The sequence below is a fragment of the Pleurodeles waltl genome, chromosome 3_1, assembly GCF_031143425.1.
Source record: "Pleurodeles waltl isolate 20211129_DDA chromosome 3_1, aPleWal1.hap1.20221129, whole genome shotgun sequence".
In the NCBI taxonomy this organism is placed as follows: domain Eukaryota; kingdom Metazoa; phylum Chordata; class Amphibia; order Caudata; family Salamandridae; genus Pleurodeles; species Pleurodeles waltl.
The window spans coordinates 462,776,885-462,797,035 of NC_090440.1; the positions used below are offsets into that span (position 1 = coordinate 462,776,885).

General features: G+C 43.5%; 1 protein-coding gene across 1 annotated transcript in view; it reads right to left on the reverse strand.

The window, feature by feature from the left end:
* Positions 1 to 20,151, reverse strand: part of AGBL1 (AGBL carboxypeptidase 1) — a 2,739,156-nt gene that overhangs the window by 2,284,904 nt on the left and 434,101 nt on the right. Inside the window, exon 6 of the mRNA XM_069221447.1 lies at positions 6,029 to 6,066. Within this exon, the coding sequence (XP_069077548.1) occupies positions 6,029 to 6,066 (38 nt within the window). The remainder of the gene's footprint in view (positions 1 to 6,028; positions 6,067 to 20,151) is intronic.

Here is a 20,151-nt window from a genome sequence, read left to right on the forward strand (position 1 = left end):
TGCAAAACTAGACCGAAGTCCCCAGGAATGATACCACAAAGGTTTACTTCATCTATTAATGAGGAGCTTTGTTTTCTCAGTATGTTCCAGTTTTTAAGTTTTAAATGGTTTATTATTGCAAGTCTAGGGAGGTGGGTTAGGAAGGAGTGGAAGGGGGATGAGACAGGGGAAGCAGGGTCAGAGGCAGTTAAGGGGAGTGAATCACTGTTCAACTTCATCACCTGCAGGACCATTGCACTTCAGAAGGAAGATTCTTCCCCTATCCAAGGCAGTTACACTAGGTACCTGGAATCTTAAAGGCCTCAACTCCCCCCACAAGCACACTACAATATGGAAATATCTACTCGATCGTAGGTTGGACATTGTGGCTTTACAGGAAACTCATATGAAAAGATCAGAATGGCACAGGTTAAAACATAAGGCTTACTCCTTGACTTATAGATCATCAGCCACAACCAAGAGTAATGGGGTAGCCTTGCTGTTTCACTCTTCCCTTTCGGTTCACACAACACAGATTAAGACAGACAAAGAGGGAAGGATGTTGATGATGAAAGGAACGGTGCGGGGCGATGCTGTACCATAGCTGTAGTATATGATCCAAATACACACCAGTCAGAATTTATAACTGCATTTCTTAATCAGCTGGCGGGGTTCGCCGACGAGGAAGACAATAATACTTGGAGACTTTAACCTAGTTTGGGAACCCAAGCTAGATAGTAACCATCCACAGAGGTCGCAAACAGGAACATTCACTCGCTCCCTACAGCAAGAAGTTACGCAGTTAGGGCTTTTAGACGCTTGGTGTATAGCCCACCCCACCACTAAATGCTACACATATTTCTCACATTCCCATAGGACCTATTCCCGAATAGAATATGTATTTGTGTGCCAAACACTACAACAGGACATTCACTCAGCCACTATTCACGCTATCACTATCTCAGACCAAGCAATGGTGGAAGTCACACTAGACTGGCCTGGACCGAGAGCTGCTTTCGGCCAATGGTTCTTGTCGACTCCAGTGACAAGAAACAGCGTTCTCCGTAACGAACTTAGACTAGCTATCAGGGAATATTTCTGACAGAATGACCCACAAGACACCTCTTTGTCCAATACCTGGGATGCCTTCAAGGCAGTGATAAGAGGGAAATGTATACCCTAATGAGGCAGAAAAGCAAGGAGCAACTAACACTAGAGGCCAAACTTATAAAATTGGAAAAGGCCTATAAAGACTCCCATACCTTTGCCCTCCAGCGGAAAGTTAGAGCACTAAGGGGTAAAGTTTCGCTATTTATGCCATTAATGCTGAGCTTACATTATTACGCCTCAGACAGACAGCGTACGAAAAGGAAACAAAATAGGTAACAAAAATAGGTAACACTTAGCCTGCCAACTCTGAAACAACATAGGTAACACTTAGCCTTCCAACTTTGAAAAAAACAAGAAAAAGACTACATTGGGCCAATCCAAGCCATACCGGGGACAATGATTCACACAGAAGAGGGAAAGGTAAAAACCTTCAGAGACTTCTATAAGACACTATACTGTAAAGACCCGGGGTCCCGGCAACTGTAAGAAGACTACCTGGCTAACACTAAACTACTTACACTCCTCCCAGCACAACAGGAAGAACCTGAGGAACCCATTAGGCCAGACGAAGTTCAGCAGGCTATAGACTCTATCAAGCTTAATAAATTCCCCGGCCCAGATGGCCTGACGGCTCATTTTGATAAAACCTTTGGTACCGACCCAGTCCCCCATCTGACGACTCTTTTTAACTCCTTTGCAGACACAAGTGCAGTAATCTCGTCGATGGGTGAAGCCTCAATAACAGTGATAACCAAATCAAGTAAGTACCTGACGACCTGCTCCTCTTACAGACCAATAGCCTTACTCAACGAAGATGTTAAAATATACACAAAAATACTGGCTACTAGACTTGAGGACCTTATGTTGGACCTAATCCACCCAGATCAGTCAGGATTCATAAAAGGCCGGCAGACCCATGATAATCTTCAGAGGGTGACACACCTAATAGAAAAAGTGAATAGGAAAAAGATACCAGCAATCCTCCTGGCTCTGGACATTGAAAAAGCTTTTGATGAGGTGGATTGGTTTTTCCTATTCCAGACACTGAGACAATTAGGGTTTGGGGAAAGAATTAGGAATCAAATACAGGCTATACATGCTGATCCCCGCTCGAGAGTCCTGATAAATGGTCAAGCCTCTCAGTTCTTTATGCTGGAGCACCGTTGAAGACAGAGGTGCCCATTATCTCTGCTTCTGTTCGCACTCAGAATTGAACCCTTTGCAGCTAGAATCAGAGAGTCACCGGATATACAGGGCATACCTTTTGAGACACTAACCCATAAAATCTCACTCTTTGCAGATGATGTGCTGCTTACTTTGAGCTCCCCCTATACATCACTGCAAGCAGTCCAGGCTGAGCTAAAATAATTTGAACAGGTGGCAGGATTTAAAGTAAATCTCAATAAGTCCTTTCTACTCAACCTGATGATCACACCTAGAGAATTGGGGGACCTGATCAATAATACACCCTTTCGTATAGCTAAAAAGGAGATTACTTATCTACGGATCAACCTTACACCAAGAGTAGAAGATCTCTATAGAACCAACTACCCCCCACTCCTACGCTGACTAAAACAAGATCTGAAAGCCTGGACCCCCCATATATCTCATGGCTGTGATGTATAAATGCCATCCAAATGACGGTCCTACCACGCCTCTTATACCTCTTCCAAGGGCTCCCAGTGGAAATCAATAGGCAGTTTTTCACAATGCTCCGAACAACGCTCACATAATTTTTCTGGTGGAAAAAGAGGGTGAGGCTCTCGAATAACCTACTAACTCTACCCCATTAGGAGGGAGGATTATTACTACCCAACTTTCCGCTCTACTATAAAGCAACTCAACTGAGAGTGATCACTGAATTGTCACTACAAGAATCGGACAAACACTGGATCCATACGGATAGAGCAGTTGTGGGAAAAACGATTTGGGACTTATTTTGGAAGCCTAGAGCAACTCGCCCCCCCAACGCATACCTGAGTACCCTGACTAAAATAACATTGAAAGCGTGGGACGAAGTGGCCATTTAACATGCTTTGAAATCCTTCCCCTTACCACACATTTTAATAAAGAGCTCACCCCAGCCCTCAACACTGGACCCTTTGACATCTGGAAAAAAGGGGCTGTCACACAATTTCCGACTTATTCCACGGCAATGACACTCTTATGTTTGAGAACTGTTGACAAAACTTTAACTTATCAGCAACCTTGCTATATCACTACAACCAACTTATGCACTGGGTATCTGACTCCACGATCAAATAAGCGGCCACAAGGGAACTATCCCAGCTCAAAAAGTTTGTACAGAGACAGACAGGAACCAAGGGGACTATTTCCTTTCTGTATGCGCTCCTGACTTCCTCTGGCACACCCCCTGCACTAAGACAGCTCTGGGACCAGATCCTAGGGAGGGAGATATCTACAGAGCAATGGCAGACCCTAGCAAGAGATCAATAGATCAATGGGCATTCAGGAAGTTCACTACAAGGTCCTCTATGATTGGTATGTCCACCTAGCTAAATTGCATAATATTTTCCCGAACTCATCTGATAGATGCTGGAGAGGCTGCAGGTTGCTGGGGGACTTCCGTCATATATAGTGGGACTGCCCCACAATTCAGCCATACTGGGTGGAAACACTTGCTCAGATGAAAAACATCTTGGGATACCCTCTCCCACAATCTCTAGAATTCACATTGCTGGGCTTGCGGGACCCTACTCTCAAACACCAGACAGCAGGGGATAGATCAATTATGTGGCTGTGTTTGGGAGAGGTCAAGATAGCCCTGCTGCAGCCTGGAAGGGAACATCTGTCCCTTCAATATCGCAGTGGCATGCGTGCCTTTAGCAAGGCATCACCATGGAACGTTTGACAGATAAAATTACAAGCACAAGCAAAAATGTTGAATTCATTTGGGGCCTGTTGGTAAGATATCTATCTGTTGGCAGTCACCTATTTTCCTGCCCTACACTCACAAGAGCTCTCCATCTGTTCCAGATATAAGATACTTATACCCACTGCACTGCCACAATACAGAATGACTACAATAAGGTATTAAATCAAACACAACCTCAACACCACCCAATAGGAATGACTCATATACGCTCATACTCGACATGCATAGTTTATTAGTTAGCTAAGTTTCTACACCTTCCCCCATTTGTAATTTGTTCCCCTTTTAAATTTTGGGATCCATAAGGGTGATTCTACCATGGGATGGTTACATATGCAACTCTTCCCCCTACTTTCTCAAAGGGTTTCTTCCTTGACTGACTGCCGGGGAGGGAAGGGATGTAGAGTACAGTATGAATTCTGCTTAATACCTAAATGTTGATGCACTGCAGATGATTAGGGTAATATGAAAGGTCACTCTTCATATGCAATTGCGATGATATGCTGAGCTTTACAATAGCCTAATGTTGACCAACGAAGCCATGGACTATTGCATTGCAAAGTCCCTCTTTGTATTTGTTTTAATCAATACAAATAAAAACAGTTTGAGAAAAAAAGAAATAAGTTAATCACTGTGGAAGTCTAACCTTAAGCCAACTCTCTGGGCGTATACATATGGGCAGAAAGCAGACAGTGGTCAGGAAGCACAGAGAAGTACCAGGAGAAAAAAAGTCAACTACAATTAATGGAAACTTACATGCGACAAGAATGAGCTCTAAGCAGTTGTAAACAAACCGGTGGAATTAGTTCCATGTGTGGAAAGACATCATTTTCAATAAAAATGTACATAGTACAGCATATACATTTGTGTGGTAGCCAGTCTTAAAACTGTACATGGGTTATGCCCTTACATACAAAAGTCGTCAGATACTTGCCTAATATATTTTCCATACAGGTTTTAGTCACACATTGAACACTGCAACTAGAACGCATGTAGCAATAGCACACATCCATTTTTATAGTTACTGCAAGCTAGTCTCTCGAGTACGAAAATTATGCAAAAGCGTAAATGGAGGAAACGTAAAAAATATGAGATATACTTGATATTTTTCCCCACAAAAAAACAAAAGTGCCAAGTACGAAATGAGTAAAATAAAAAGGGTTTAAGTGTCAAAGTAAAAGGAAATTTTCAAAAAGAGTTCTCAAAATTGGGTCTTAGCTGATCGAAAGATTATTGCAGTCTGTTCGGTACTGTATTGCTTCTAGCTAAAAGAAGACACGAGGTCCATCTAGTTGTCACCATGTACACAATGATCTAATGTTGAAACCCTGAAAGTAAAATTCGACTAGCCACATTTGCAATCTTTACCTATAGAAAGAACAATCTTTCTCCTGGTCAAAAGTTCTGATCAGAACAAACCGTTGCCATCCCTTCCTGGTTTTTCTGTCAAAAGCTGGGAAGCCATTACGGTCATCGCCTTTACCAGAAATTACCTAAGTACGACTTGGCAACACTGAAAGAGGAAGGCCAGGCCACTACCTGCAGGGAACAGACCCCACGCACCATTTTTCTCGCTGTACAAAATACTGGAACCGTGATTCATTCCCTTTATTTAGCCCAGTGGGATCATTTTTCTAATATGCTTTGTTCCCTTCGGGAAAAAAAAAGCTCATTCTGAAATTTTGTGCTGTGGTAGAATTGTTATTGAATACAGGAGACAAAGCCATTTCTCTATTCTCAGTACAAAGGCCGTTCGAACGAATTTTACAGGGAAGCTCTTTGGATAAGGCATGTGTATGTGGTTACTATCTGTTTTTTGTTTGTTTTCACCCATCCCAGGCTTTGAAAACACCTCTTTTTTATCTTGATTCAATTCTCCAGCTTGTGAAAGTGTTTTGTGGCTAATTCTGCTCCACTCAACATGGTGCCTTATTCTATGAGTATGGTTGACTGTTTCTAATATTTCTTATTAGCAAATGGAAATTGGGAATCAGACCTTGTAATTACTCTTTACATCATATGTAATAGAACACATAGTCAACTTACTTGATTTTAACAATGCTGCAAGCGCCTCAGTAGCTGCCCTGCAAAAAAGACATATTTTTGGAATAATTATTGTCAACTCAAAGACTTTTCTTAACTCACAACAGTCTAATGAATCCATACACTCTGAACTGTTAAAATACTCTCGTAGAAAATATATGATTTACATTAATATTTGAATGTAATTGTTAATAAAATGCTTCACAATTAAAGTTAAGCCATTGTGATTGTTGATCAAACAATAGTTCACAACATTCAATTAGTTTTAAATTAAAATATTGTAAAATTAAGACAGTTGCTCATTAAAAGCACGTGAAACAAAAGTACTTGAAACTAGTAGAACATATACCTGTTAGCATTCATTTACTTTACCTCATCCAACAGAAAACAGAACAGAAAAATATTGATACTATCACCCTCCCCCGCGGACTACAACCTATATAGGCAGTCTATACCCAGCATTCCTCCTGAGCTACCAAGCCTCTTCATCTGAAAGCCAGCCATCCAGGAGGGAGGGAAAGGCATGATGAATGTGAGAAGGATAACAGGAATAGGAGTAGTGAAGATTAGCAGGAGCTAATGAGACATCACTCTCAGCTCCCCCTTCTCCTCTTCCCCTTCATCACAAGTGAGGAAAACCCAAGCAACAAACAGCCAGCTTCATATTCAAACCGAAGGCAAATCAATGCAGAGAGACACTCATAAGACTACTGTACCCCATAGTGATTTATTCAGCTGATCAGGATCATTACCTCAAGACACAATTGACTGAAACACACACACTCTAAAATTAGGTGTTTCATGCAACACATCTCACAACTGATAATGTTTAACAAAGGTGTTCACAGTGGTTGCCCAAAAATTTCATCAATGGAAACCCGTCTCAATTCAGCGTAGGTAGCTAACACCCCACAGGTGGCTCAGCCCTAAACTCTGACTAGAGGAGGAACTCCTCATAATGCATAGGCTAGCAATATCAACTGCTTGATCCACCTACTAATTTGCAAAGAGGAAGCTTTATCACCCTTAGAAGAAGCTCCAAATGAAACAAACAAGGAATCAAATTTATGGAAAGACAGAGTTCAGGCTATATAAACCAGGAGAGCCCTCTTGACATCAAACAACTGCCACTGATACTCATCCTCAGACTAATGGTGGGCAGAGCTCATGGAGTTCTACTCTGCGGAACTCCATGGAGTTCTCTAAAAACTCTGTGAAGTTCTGGGGTGGAGAAGGTAGGATCAATTAGTGCACTGTAAGGCGGAACTCCTGAAATCAACCCAAGCTGAAAACACATGGGAAAATTTAGAGCTGGTGGTGAGGCCAAGCACATAAAACAGCTATCAGTGACACTGACACATAGACAGTGATGCATGAACAATTCAGCTACAGTCCGGGTGGTTCTCAACACCAGAGAACACCACGGAATATGATATGGGGCAGAAACAAAACCAAGCCACAACCTGCTCACAGTCAGAACATGCACACAGGCAGACTCGGAGTCTGCCTTTCCCACAGTCAATGAGCAACTGAAAAGGAGGTTTACAAGTCACTATGGGGAATGCCGTCTTGCTTGCGTGTGGCAACCAGTGTAAATGCCACCCAGGTCCATGTGCCAGGAGTAATCATGCATTTGCTGCTAACACTCAAAGAGGCCTGATGATGTTGCTATTAACCATAGTGGTGGGTGAGTGGCGTGCCAGTGAACTCCTCTGTGCCGCCGGCTGGTGGAGTTTTTTTGCCAAGCTCTGTGCTCCCCTTGGAGCATGGAGTGCCAAAACTCTGTGAACTCCACAAGTAGAGTTCACCACCCACCCCTACCTCAGACCCCTTTTCCGGATATAGCACACAAAGGATTATCTCTTGATCCTTATGAAACTGTGAACACCCTTTAAGAACAAAAGAAGGATCAAGGCAGAGGACCACCTCATCATCAAGAAAAGTCAAGAAAGTTTTTCTGGCCATAAGAGCCCCCAATTCTCCAATTTGCCTTCAGAAATGATTGAGCCAAAAACACCAGTTTAAAACTTACAAACTTCATATCAGCAGTTCCAAATTGTTAAACATTTTGGGATACCAATGCTTTTAATACTAAGGGCAAATCCCACAAGGGAAACAGAAGTTTCACCAAAGTTCTGGAAAGGGAAAAGCTACATAACAATCGACCCAGACAAATTTGCCCAAGGAGTCCAAAGAGCCCTAATATTCATCCACTGGGCCGTAAGATGAAAACCACATGACACTTCCCAAAACTTTCCCATGAAACCTGCAAGACAACATTCAAATTACACTCCAACACTAAGAACTTTTGAGGCGAGCACCGTCTTTGTAAACTACTTCAGTGATGGTCACAAGATTTCAGAGTTAACTGTTTTCAAGACATCTGAAAGGTTAAGTTAAATGGAATCCTCTAAACTTCCATACTGACAGAGAAAGTCTCTGAAAGAACAGAAAGCGTGAAGTCCTGAGAGGAACAGGGTCATCCAGAATCATCCATGGGCCATGGATTGCTATGGGTTTGAGCACAGAAATCCATGATCTTGTGATCCAAAATTGGACCACCACCCCGTTCCATCAACTGTTTGGCCTATATCTTGAGAATCAGGGGAATGGGTTGGAATGCATACAAGGGGTGATCTGTCTGGCTGAGTAAGGGTCAAGGTATTCAACCCTCGAAGCTCCCACCTGAGGCACACTGGCAAAAGCTTTTGGGACCTGAGCATTGTGCCGGGAAGCAAACAGGTCCAGGAAAGGAACACCAATTCTTCTGCACAGTTGCTGGAAGACTGGCCTGTTCGACATTATTTCCTGGGAGGAAGGACAAATCCAGCTGAGGGAATATTTTACCCCATTGTCCACCCCACTGATATGTACTGCCACTAATGACAGCAAGTGACTCTTCACGCATGAAACAACAGACAGAATCCCATCACTGTTCTACATCTGTTGGTTCTCTCCAATTGGAGGATTGCCTGCTGTCCTGCAGAGACCATCTCCCCTGAAGAGACAGGGAACCCAGAGTTGCCCCCCAATTGAATGCGCTGTCATCAGTTGTCAGAACCTTTGGGGGATCTGGATGACAGGCAACCCCCTGGTCAAAAAATCTAATAGAGTCCACCACATTAATGCCTCCTGTATCCTTTGTGTCACTGAAACCAAGACCTCAAAGTCTCCCGACATCAAATCTAAAACATTTTTTTGATGATTTCAGAGAGGGAAGAGATGAATCGTGGTGCAGGGGACTGTGAACACAGCCACAGCTATATGCCCCTGAAGCTGGTGCACGGGGAGATTTTGGCTATGCCACCAGATTCAATCTGGCCTGGCTGATGAAGGGTGATACCCTGAAAGAGGTCCCAGGATGCTTGTTTCTGGTCCAGGGAGGACCTGGCCTGGCAGTTTGGGCTAGACTGTTTCAATGGGGAAAAGGGTCAAGACTGATTTGCGTACGGCTGGGTCCAAACTGGAATGGCATGAAAAGCAAAAAAAACTGATGGATTAAACCCAGATCTATGTTGGGGTGAATGTTTCATTTGTTCTACATTCCGTCCATCATCTGTTGTTTTTGCATTTGTCGCCTCTAGTGTGAAGGGTATGTACAGACGTGGGTCCCGTGCTTGCTATGTCACCAAATTCAAGCTAACCTGGTTGACAAAGGGTTATACTCTGAAACCGGTCCCAGGATGCTTGTTTCTGGTCCAGGGAGGAGCTGGCCTGGCAGTTCAGGCTGGACTGTTCCCATGGGTCCAAACTGGAATGGCATGGATTAAACCCAGATCTATGACTTTGAGTGAATGTTTGATTTGTTCTGCATTCCATCCATCATCTGTTGTTTTTGCTTGGGGAGATTATGACTGTCCATCACCTTCAAAGCCAGTGACCCTAAAGCAGACACTGGCTTCTTAGAAGGAACACTCTGTTGAGGTTAGTGCATAACATGGCGCCAATGAAGGTCCCTGAAATGTGTCAACTTGCATTTTTCTAGGTTTAAGAGGAATCCACGTGCCTCTACCTGAGAACACACCGCAAATCCTGAACCAAATGTTTCCTGGTGGGAGCATTTGGAGGCAGTTGTCAAGGTACAGATAAAGTAAAATCCTGGAGATGCAAGGATGTCACCAAAGGATCAACTGGCAACTCTGTGTCTCCCTCCAAGCCATGCAGGCACAGAGATGCAGCGAGATGTTGGGTACGGATAGCACCAGAATTTTTCTGTTCTTTTTTCTGTCGGCTCAGGTGCATTCACCTCATTTGTGATGAACGGGACTAGGTCAAGGGGAACCTGGGAGTGATGATTCTTTCATCCTTCTGAAGTCAATCGAAATTAGTACCATTTATCTGGGTGAATTACACAATTTCATAACATGTTATTACATCTACCTGACATGCAACTGACTCTACCCCAGCCCTTCATGGTCAGGAATTCCATCATGGGTGGAAATGGTTGTACACAGCATGAAACTGGATTTTCAGCTGCTGGTCACAATTTATTAGAAAGGTGCTCAAATGTGCTAAAAAGCAAAAGCACATTTTGTGCACTCAGAAATATTTTGGACTTTCTATTTGCCACTGAATTCACTCTGTTTAATGCCCATTAAACAAAACAATCAGGCTTTGACCACCAAATCATAATGTTCATACAAAATATCATTTTTTACCAATTTAATAAAAAAGAGTCTTAATTATGTGTTGACTATTTAAACAAATTGACACCTTGGCATAAAAAATAACACTTCACAGATATGGTCTATGTTAGACCTGACAGCCTTAGGGTGGGGTCACCCCCAACATTTTGCCTGCCTCCCTCCACTTTGTAGACACTGTTTTTGCTGATTTTTAGACTCTGCGCACTTTACCACTGCTAACCAGTGCTAAAGTGCATATGCTCTATCCCCTTAAACATGGTATCACTGGATCATAGCCAATTGGAATATTTAATGGACTTATAAGTCAATAGTACTGTGCACTATATGTGCCAGGGCCTGTAGATTGAATGCTACTAGTGGGCCTGCAGCACTGGTTGTGCCACCCACTTAAGTAGCCCCTTAATCTTGTCTCAGGCCTGCCATTGCAAGGCCTGTGTGTGCAATTTCACTGCCAATTCGACTTGCCATTTAAAAGTACTTGCCAAGCCTAAAACTCTCCTTTTTCTACATATAAGACACCCCAAAGGTATGCCCTAGGTAACACATAGAGCAGGGTGCTGGGTAGGCAAAAGGCAGGACATGTACGCATGTAGTTTACATGTCCTGGTAGTGTAAGACTCCCAAATTAGTTTTTACACTGCTGTGAGGCCTGCTCCCTTCATAAGCTAACATTGGAGCTGTCCTCATATATTGATTGAGTGGTAGCTGCTGATCTGAGAGGAGTAGGAAGGTCATATTCAGTATGGCCAGAATGGTGATATAAAATCCTGCTGACTGGTGAAGTTGAATTTAATATTACTATTTTAGAAATGTCACTTTTAGAAAGTGAGCATTTCTCTGCACTTAAATCTTTCTGTGCCTTACAATCCGCGTCTGGCTGGGTTTAGTTGACAGCTCCTGGTGCATTCACTCAGACATACCCCAAACACAGGATACTCAGCCTCACTTGCATACATCTGCATTTTGAATGGGTCTTCCTGGGTTGGGATGGTTGAGGGCCTGCTCTCACACAAAGGACTGCCACACCCCATACTGGGACCCTGGCAGACAGGATTGAACTGAAAGGGGACCTGGTGCACTTCTAAGGCACTCTTTGAAGTCTCCCCCACTTCAAAGGCACAGTTGGGTATATAAACAGGGCCTCTCCCCCTTCCAACTCAGACACTTCCTGGAGAAGAAACTTGTAACCAGAACCTGCATCCTACCAAGAAGAACTGCCTGGCTGCCCAAAGGACTAACCTGAAGCTGCTTTCTGTGAAGGACTGTTGCCCTGCTGCTTTGCTGCTCCCTGGCTGTGGTGAAGAAGTGCTCTCCAAGGGCTTGGACAGAGCTTGCCTCCTGTTCCCTGAAGTCTCAGGACCAAAAAGACTTCTCTTGCAACTGGACTCCTTGTGTGGCGAAAATTAGATGCACAGCTTGCTACAAATGACGCACAGCCTGCCCCACGGTGAGAAATTCACTGCACGCTAAACTGGAACGAGGCAGCGCTTGTGACTTTGCTCCACAAGCCCAGGATTCCACACACACAGACCCCAGGGTATCGGAAAACCCTGCAACCCAAAGAGGATCCACGACTGAGCGCCGGAAATTGATGCACAGCCGTCCCTGCGTGGAAACTAAACGACGCATCACCGTGTGCTGCCTGAGAAATCGACGCACACCTCCTTTGTTTCCATGCTTTTCCTCCTCTGCGGCCCATTGCAGAGATTTTTCACGTGAACGAGGTACTTTGTGCTAAAAGAGACTTTGGGGGTCATTACGACCTCGGAGGTCTTTTTGCAAGACCGCCGAGGGACCGCCGTGCGGAAGACCGCCTGTGCAGGCGGTTTGCCACTCGGCGTATTATGACTGTTGGCTGCTCTCCGTCGTTATTCAGACGGAGAGCCGCCAACAGCCATACTTGCGGCCGGCGGGGAAGTGGAGGTTGCTCCACCTCCACCACCACGCCAACAGAAAACCGCCCAGCGAATCACGTCCTGAGATTCGCTGTGGGGGTGTTCTGTTGGCGTGGCGGTGGCGGCGGAGCTGCCCCCATGGCTCCCGTGTGCTTGTGTGCATGTACGGGTGTGTGAGTGCGTGTATGCTTGCGGGGGTGTTGTGTGTATGGGAATTAGTGCGTGTATGGCTGTGGGTATGTCTGTATGGATGTGTGCGTGTATGTTTGAATGTGGGTGTGCGTGCCTGACAGTGTGTGTGGCTGTGGGCATGTATGTTGGGGTGTGTGCGTGTGTGTGTTGGTGGTGCCTGCATGCGTGTCGGGTGTTTGTCAGTAATGTTATGTTGGGGGTCGGGGTGGGGAGGGGGGCCCTGCCACCTTTGGTGGATGGCAGTGGTGGTGGGGGTGTAGGAGAAGGAGTCGGGGTGGGGGTGGGGGTTGGGGGAGACCCCTATCAGTGCCAGGGAAGGAATTCCCTTCCCCATACCGCCACCCCACCAGGCTAACATCACTTAATCAGACACTACTCCACCTTTAGCACCGGCTTGCGGGATTCTGTAAATTAGGCACCCGGTTGGCGCTTTGGAGTGACGCAAGCTGGCTCTATACTTTTTGACTGCCAAAAAAGGATAAATATGGGTCCTAATTTTTAACACGGACTCCAAGACTACGGCCCACCAAGAACATACCAGCATGGTAGAATTGCTAGTCCAGCCCTGATGCTAGAGCTACAATGACTGCCCTTTAACTGAAACTTCAAGAATGGCTATAAACTTACTTATGGGAAGTAGAGTAGCCATTTCTAACAAGGCCATTGTAGCAAGGTATTTTTGTTCTAACTGATAAAGGAAAGGTGAAGTGGAGACATAATGAGGGTGGGGAAATAGATGAAGTGTTTACTTGGTGCTGAAAGTCAGACACAGTCAAGTTTTAAAAAGTATTGAGACCAAAGCCATGAAACTGAACTCATGGAAGTCACTAACAAACTAGCCTTGGTGAGCCTGAGAGAAATGAGCCTTCATACAAGCATTTTCCATTAAAATGCTGCACTGAAAAGGTAAATGTATGTGGCAGGTACCAAAAACAAACCTCTTAAACACTTGACGACTAGGGTTTAGCCCATCGTTGAGCCCTTTTTTGAGAGTGTGACAGGTCCCACTTAAGTCTTCATAACTTTTTTCCACAAAAGATATCCAGAAATTGGAATGGTGCTGGACTTCATTGTGTGTTTTTCTAAAAATAACATTAACAAATGATTCACTGTGCTAAGCTCACCCTCTTCCCAGCCTTCAGAAACTGACTGATGTAAAAAAAGGTGTGTTTTTCCAGTATAGATTGTTCATATTTTTAACTGGTGGTCAATATTTGCTATTGACACGATTTCTAATGTCTTGTAGGGAAGCCGTGTAGAGCCAATGCATGTACTCTGAAAACACCTGCATTTTTTAAATATAAATAAAGTTCTAAATTCTGAGGTTCGTGTGTAAAGATTGCCCATGGTTTTTCTAAATAAACTTATTAGAGAAAACAAAAATAATGAATGTGTAATTGGAAAAGTATTAGCTAACAATTTTCATCTGTAATTTGTGCCCTGTTGGCAGATCTAAAAAAGGAATAGAGCATAACAGGCTAACAGGGTAAGCTATTAACCCAAAAGACAATGAAAGCACAGTTCCAAAAAGAGCATACAGATAATGTTTTCACCTCAATCTAGGGGAGAACAAATTGCGGTTCCTGTGGGTGACCTTAATCAGGAACAAGAGCCCTCCTTTACCAATAGGTGACATGCTTCATCATTGGGCTTTGCTCCTCGTCAGACCGGCACTGCAATGTCTGACGGGCCCCTCATGGGGGCTCTTTACAAGAGATCTTTCATAGAAAATTGTAGTGAATGAATGCAAGAGTGTGGTATTGGTGAAAGGACTGTTAAAATTGACTAAAAGGTCCATGTAGTGAAACGTTTAATAGAAATATGGGCCTCTGTCAAGATTAAAAACAAACCAGGGGAAGAAAGAATAATGTTAGTCTTACCCTACTGAAAAAATGAAGTCAGAAGTTGAACAACCCTGAATTCTAGGGATCAGCTATGTGTGAGGCAGGGTTGGAAGTCCCTACACTGCCTAGATGAAAGAAGGTCTGAAGAACCCTGAATTCTAGGGATCAGCTATGTGTGAGGCAGGGTTGGAAGTCTTTACACTGCCTAGATGAAAGAAGGTCAACATGTTTCTCGCTTAAGTGGTCTATAAAGATCCATGTGCAATTTGTCAGGACCTAAACTATAATCATGCCTAATCTTCACAACTGTAGTCAGTGTAGTTTATGAAACAGGAACCCTCCTAAAATTACAAGATGGGCCACAGTGGAAATTGCGGAGAGCCTAATTGGTCTCGCCAATACATTCATCAGCAAATCCCACTCCGCATAACCGGAAACCCTACATACTTTTGAAAACTGCACCCCGTCTTGTCCCAGGTATGAATCACACTAATTGTTCTTACCTACAAGGACCTGCTAAAATCAGACTTTTTTCTGAAATCACAGAATGTTCACAAATAATTGTGTGGGGAATTTCTGGAACCTGCTGGGTTCTGAAAGAGTACTACTATATAGTGTTGCCTGCCTTTAAATCAAAACTACAGATCACAATTAAATGGCAGTTGACAGACTGAGCCACCACCCTGTATGGAAAAGGCCCCAAAATGCTAGGTGGAAACATCAAGTTATTTGTTTTAAATTGCAGTCATTATATAGATGGAGGTACCTGTGATACTTGTGTTTGGGATTGACAAGTGTCCTGCATTACCTAGCAAACCTAAACATTTTTGAAAACTAGAAACCTAGGGAGAATCATGGATGGGGCAGTCTGTGTCAATACTTTAGGTTTTCTTACCCAGAATACCTTACAACCATCCCAACTATGTTTACAATCACCCAAATTCCTCTCACTGTCCTGGAGAGTCACTGCAATATTATGCCAAGTGACAGAATGTACTCAGCAAATCCTACTAACCCTAGCCATTTCTGAAAACTAGAGATCCAGGAGAATCCAATGTGGTTTGGCTTCTGTTGATCCCATTAGATTTTCTTACCCAGAATGCTATGAAAATGTCATAACTATGTTTATAAAGAAACCTTGTTTCCTCACACTTTCTATGGAGATTTGGTCCTGGGGTCTGCCAGCACTGAGGAAAATCTACAAGCCTCTGACAGTTTTGAAAACTACACTTTTGGAGGGGCCTGGAAGAAATCGTAAAACTCCCTGGGGCTACTAGGATCCCATGGTTGGGGTTCATCAGGTGCCGTCCAGGGGAGATTAGGTGCGGAAATATGTGGGCCCATCCAGAAACGTCATGAGCGGTTTCTAAGTCCATGCTCAAGGAGTTGTATTGGAGACATGTAGATGTTAAATCCCACAGGTCTGAGGGGTAGGTACCTTGACCTTGAGCTCTTGGAATTTAAATACACCTATTGCCTGTAAGAGTATATGGATACAATCGAGCCCCTGGCCATCAGATCTCTCTATTTTAAGTTCTGCATCAGGACATTTCCACTCCGGTCTTTCAATTCAAAGTGGTAACGTCCCCATGCAGAACTTCACTTGAGCTGTCCCTTCTGTCCTGCGGCCAGGGAAACTGTAGATCACGTCCTGTATTTTCATCTGCAATATCACCTCACAACAGGAAGAAGATTTTGCCATTTAGCCGCAATCAGGAACTACAAAATTGCAACTAAGATACTTAAGGTAGACACTGCTCAACCAATGGTATTTGCTGTTTCCTGTTTCTTACATATATGTGGAGACATTACACAGAAAATTGCTGCCCGGTCCATGCTTAGAGCCTAGTGCTCAAGGCTTGTGTGATCTCATGTTGTATCTTGCAGTTCCTATGATCTCCTAAATGTTATGCTAGTTTTTTTTTCGAATGGACTACTGACATATGCTAAAGTATACAATTATGCCTTGGAGCTCTGAACTTAATTTTGGTGTATATTTTACCTTATGTGATGCTGCCCTCACATGCTGTTAGCTTCTATGCTTTTGTGCATTTCTAATTATCTTATATGTCATGATTTTATGGATTTAAATGTTTTAATAATTGTATTATTTTTTACATATTGTTCTATCTGCTTTTATGTCAAGAGCTGAAATAAAGTCTAATTAAGTTAAAAAGTTGAGAACTAGACACCTGTGATAGTCAAGGATGCTTTGGCATGCATGCACAAGACTGACTGCTAGAATGAGCCCCTGAGACCGGCAAGCACGTGGATACCCTATTTTGTGATTAGCAGCACTATATAAATCCAATTTGATTGACTGATTAATAGGACCAAATTTTTGCACCTAGAAAAGAGTGCCCTATCAATGTTAGTATGAGCAGAAAAACACAATTTTATCAGATTTATGTGAAAGAAAATGTTTTAACTTACAGTCAACAGCAAAGGTCCTACTTTCCCTCATTCCCATATATCTCTTCATGAAAACGGTACCTAAATTTGTGGGTTGGCATATCATATCAGAGAGGAACAGGACAAAACGTGATCTGTGTTATGTCAATGTAGTGTTAGGCTGAGGTAAGTCGACCTGCAGATAAGCTACTGCTTTTCATGGAAGATAATTAACTATACAGGATAGTAAGATTTTTACCATTGGCTGGAAGGGGCAGAGAGTTTTGTCACACATGTGTAGAAATGTTTGACCTTTGACATTTTCAGGACACTCTGGCTAAGAAATCATGCTGAGATCTATGGAAATCACACCATCATTGATTCCTCTGGAAATCACATTTTTAGAAATTCATGTGTTACTACAGTTTATCTGATCACAAGTCCCAAATGCTGCTGCCATCCAAAATGAAAACAGATAGGGAATTAGATGTTAGCACATTTTTTATGTTCAGACAGCATCCTGGGGTCTGTTCAAGGCACACCACCCTGGATATCTTTGGTCTCTAGGTTTTAGAAATTCCCAGTGTAGGTTTGGTTCCCTGGAGACTAGCTGAACATGAGCCCCAATACTGCAACAATCCTCCTTGGCAAGTGACAGTAAAATGTGCATTTATGGGTATTATTTTGATGTTCACTGCCCATTATTCCATCTTATACAGTATGTTGAGATGCATGCAAGTTGAACCATCTTGCATTAACATGGATATGACAAGGATTAATAGGCTTCCCTGGATAGTAGCCAACTTGGAGCCCAAGTATTGCAGCCATCCCCATTACAAGAGTGAGGAAATTGAAACTTCATTCTGTGTAGTTTTGACATATGGTACAGCAAAGACGCTTGGGTGGTAAACAAGACTGGCACAATCAGCCCATCACCTTGAACCCTTATTTTATTTATTTATTTTTTAAAATTGATATGAGTATTCTAGTGGGCTTTAAGCGCCCTGGGGCAGAGAAGAAATAAACCTCTAATCTACCACCACCAAAGGATGATCCGAGAGGTTGTCTTGGGGGTAGGATGTGCGTGGAGTCCAATGTAGGCCCAGTCAGACTGTAACCTATGTATAATAATTAATTTAAAAAAGTAATCACTGGTTGTCTAGTGAGCTCCATGTCCCCCCACGCCAAGGTGGAAGGATGGGTTAAACCTTCAATCTGACAGTTTTGAGCTGGGGTGGGAGGGTTGTCCATTGCCAGGATGACCCTCCATTCCATATAAAATTTAAAAAAACAATCCATGGTGACTAATAGTGCTTTCCTCCCCCTAGGTGGGCACATTAGGGATAATTAGCAGGATATACCTCCTGTGGGGCAGAATGACCCTCTGACCCCTGGGCTAGATAGGTATGGCTACATGCCAATACACACCTCCCACAACTCCAATGACAAAAAACAATCCCTTGAGTGCAGTGACGTTGTCCACCCACGGGATGGGTAGATTGAGAATAGACTCCCCAAAATGCCTCCTAGGTGAGCAGAAAGACAGCTGAAGCCTTTGGGGTGAAAGGGTGCAGACCAATGCCATTAGGGTCCGCTTCCTACCACATGCATAATAACAACAGTGAGCCCTGGTGTCTAGTGATGCTTTCTGCCCCCTGTCTCATCCCCCGGGAACACAGATGGGCCCCAGCACCAAATATGGGCCACTACAGGACCCTTAAAAAACATAAAAGTATTACCTCAGGGTAGCTAGCAGCTTGACTTGTCAAAGTTCTTCTGGGGATAATTGTTGGGGTGCAGTATTAGCTGTCAAACTCATAATTCTGATATGTGTGGTAACAGTATTTAGCACATACAGGAATTATCTCATATTGAGGGCCCTAACAAACACTGTGTGGTGTATTAAAACTGTTAGTGGGCTAAGCAGGGCCTAAACTGTTGCAATGTAGCGATACAAAATGGTTGATAAAACCCATCACATGCAGATTTTGTTGTAGTATACACAAAACCCACATGATATGCCACATTTTAACGATAAAACTTAGAATAGGTGATAATTATAGCATACAATAAATTCCAAAAACCTCATTGATTTGTATGAGATGAGATAATTCTCTCACCGTACAACGAGACACTTGCAAGCAGGTCCCTAATGGAAAAAATTGGCCTGGTATCTGGTGGTTTCAGTGGACTAATGTATCCACTACATAGGTTTCTGTTTTACCCCATGTTCAAGGGTTCGATTGCCATAGATCATTCAACCATTTATCCTCAGGAGTTCGATAAAATCAGTATCATTGGGTAACTATAAGAATCTCTTATAGAGTACCTTGAGTAAGGCTTATTGTGTGTTTTACAAATCGTTATGTTATTGCTTATCTTAAACAGCCCCTGTATTTTACAGGTTCACAGAAAGCACTGTATACAGCAAAGATCTATGTGGTTCCAATCACACTTTAATTTAATTTGGCAAAAGGAGAAACAACCATTTCCGTGCAGGCCCCACTATACAGAAAAAATGTCCTAACCCCCTGTGGTATATTTCAAATACTCTCTCTCTCTCTCTCTGATATCAAATCTTCCTCAGGAAAAGATTTTCCTGCTTCAACAAACCATTATGGAGCTTGTTCCTTAACTGGTTTGCTGTGTTGGACAGTCAGGACCCATTTGATGCTACAGTGTTCATGTGGCTCTTTCTGCCCCCCCAGGGGAAGATGGGGGCAATGGCCGTCCATCTGCCCCCCGGGTGGGAACCCACTAGGCACCAGGGATTTTTGTTTTCATTCAGCTAGGGATTTGCGCTGCCCAGAATGGAATATGCAATGGCCCATCTCTCCCTCTAAAAAAAAAAATTCAGCAGTTTTTCTGCTTCCCTGGGGGGCCGAAGGTCCACTAGCCCATAATGGTCATTGCAATACCCTTACTGCTGCCCCCACAAAATCAGCACAGGCTTTCTTCCCCTAGCCCTGGGGGGCAGATGGGGGCAATAGCCCCACTATATGACCCCACAGGGGGGCTAGAAGGCCCACTAGGCACCAGGGATTTTTATTATGGTAGTGTATGGGTAGGGGGCTGCCCAGATGGGCATGGCAATGCCCCCCAAAATAAATGTGCACAGTATTTCTGCCCCCCTGGGGGCAGATTGTGATTATTAACTC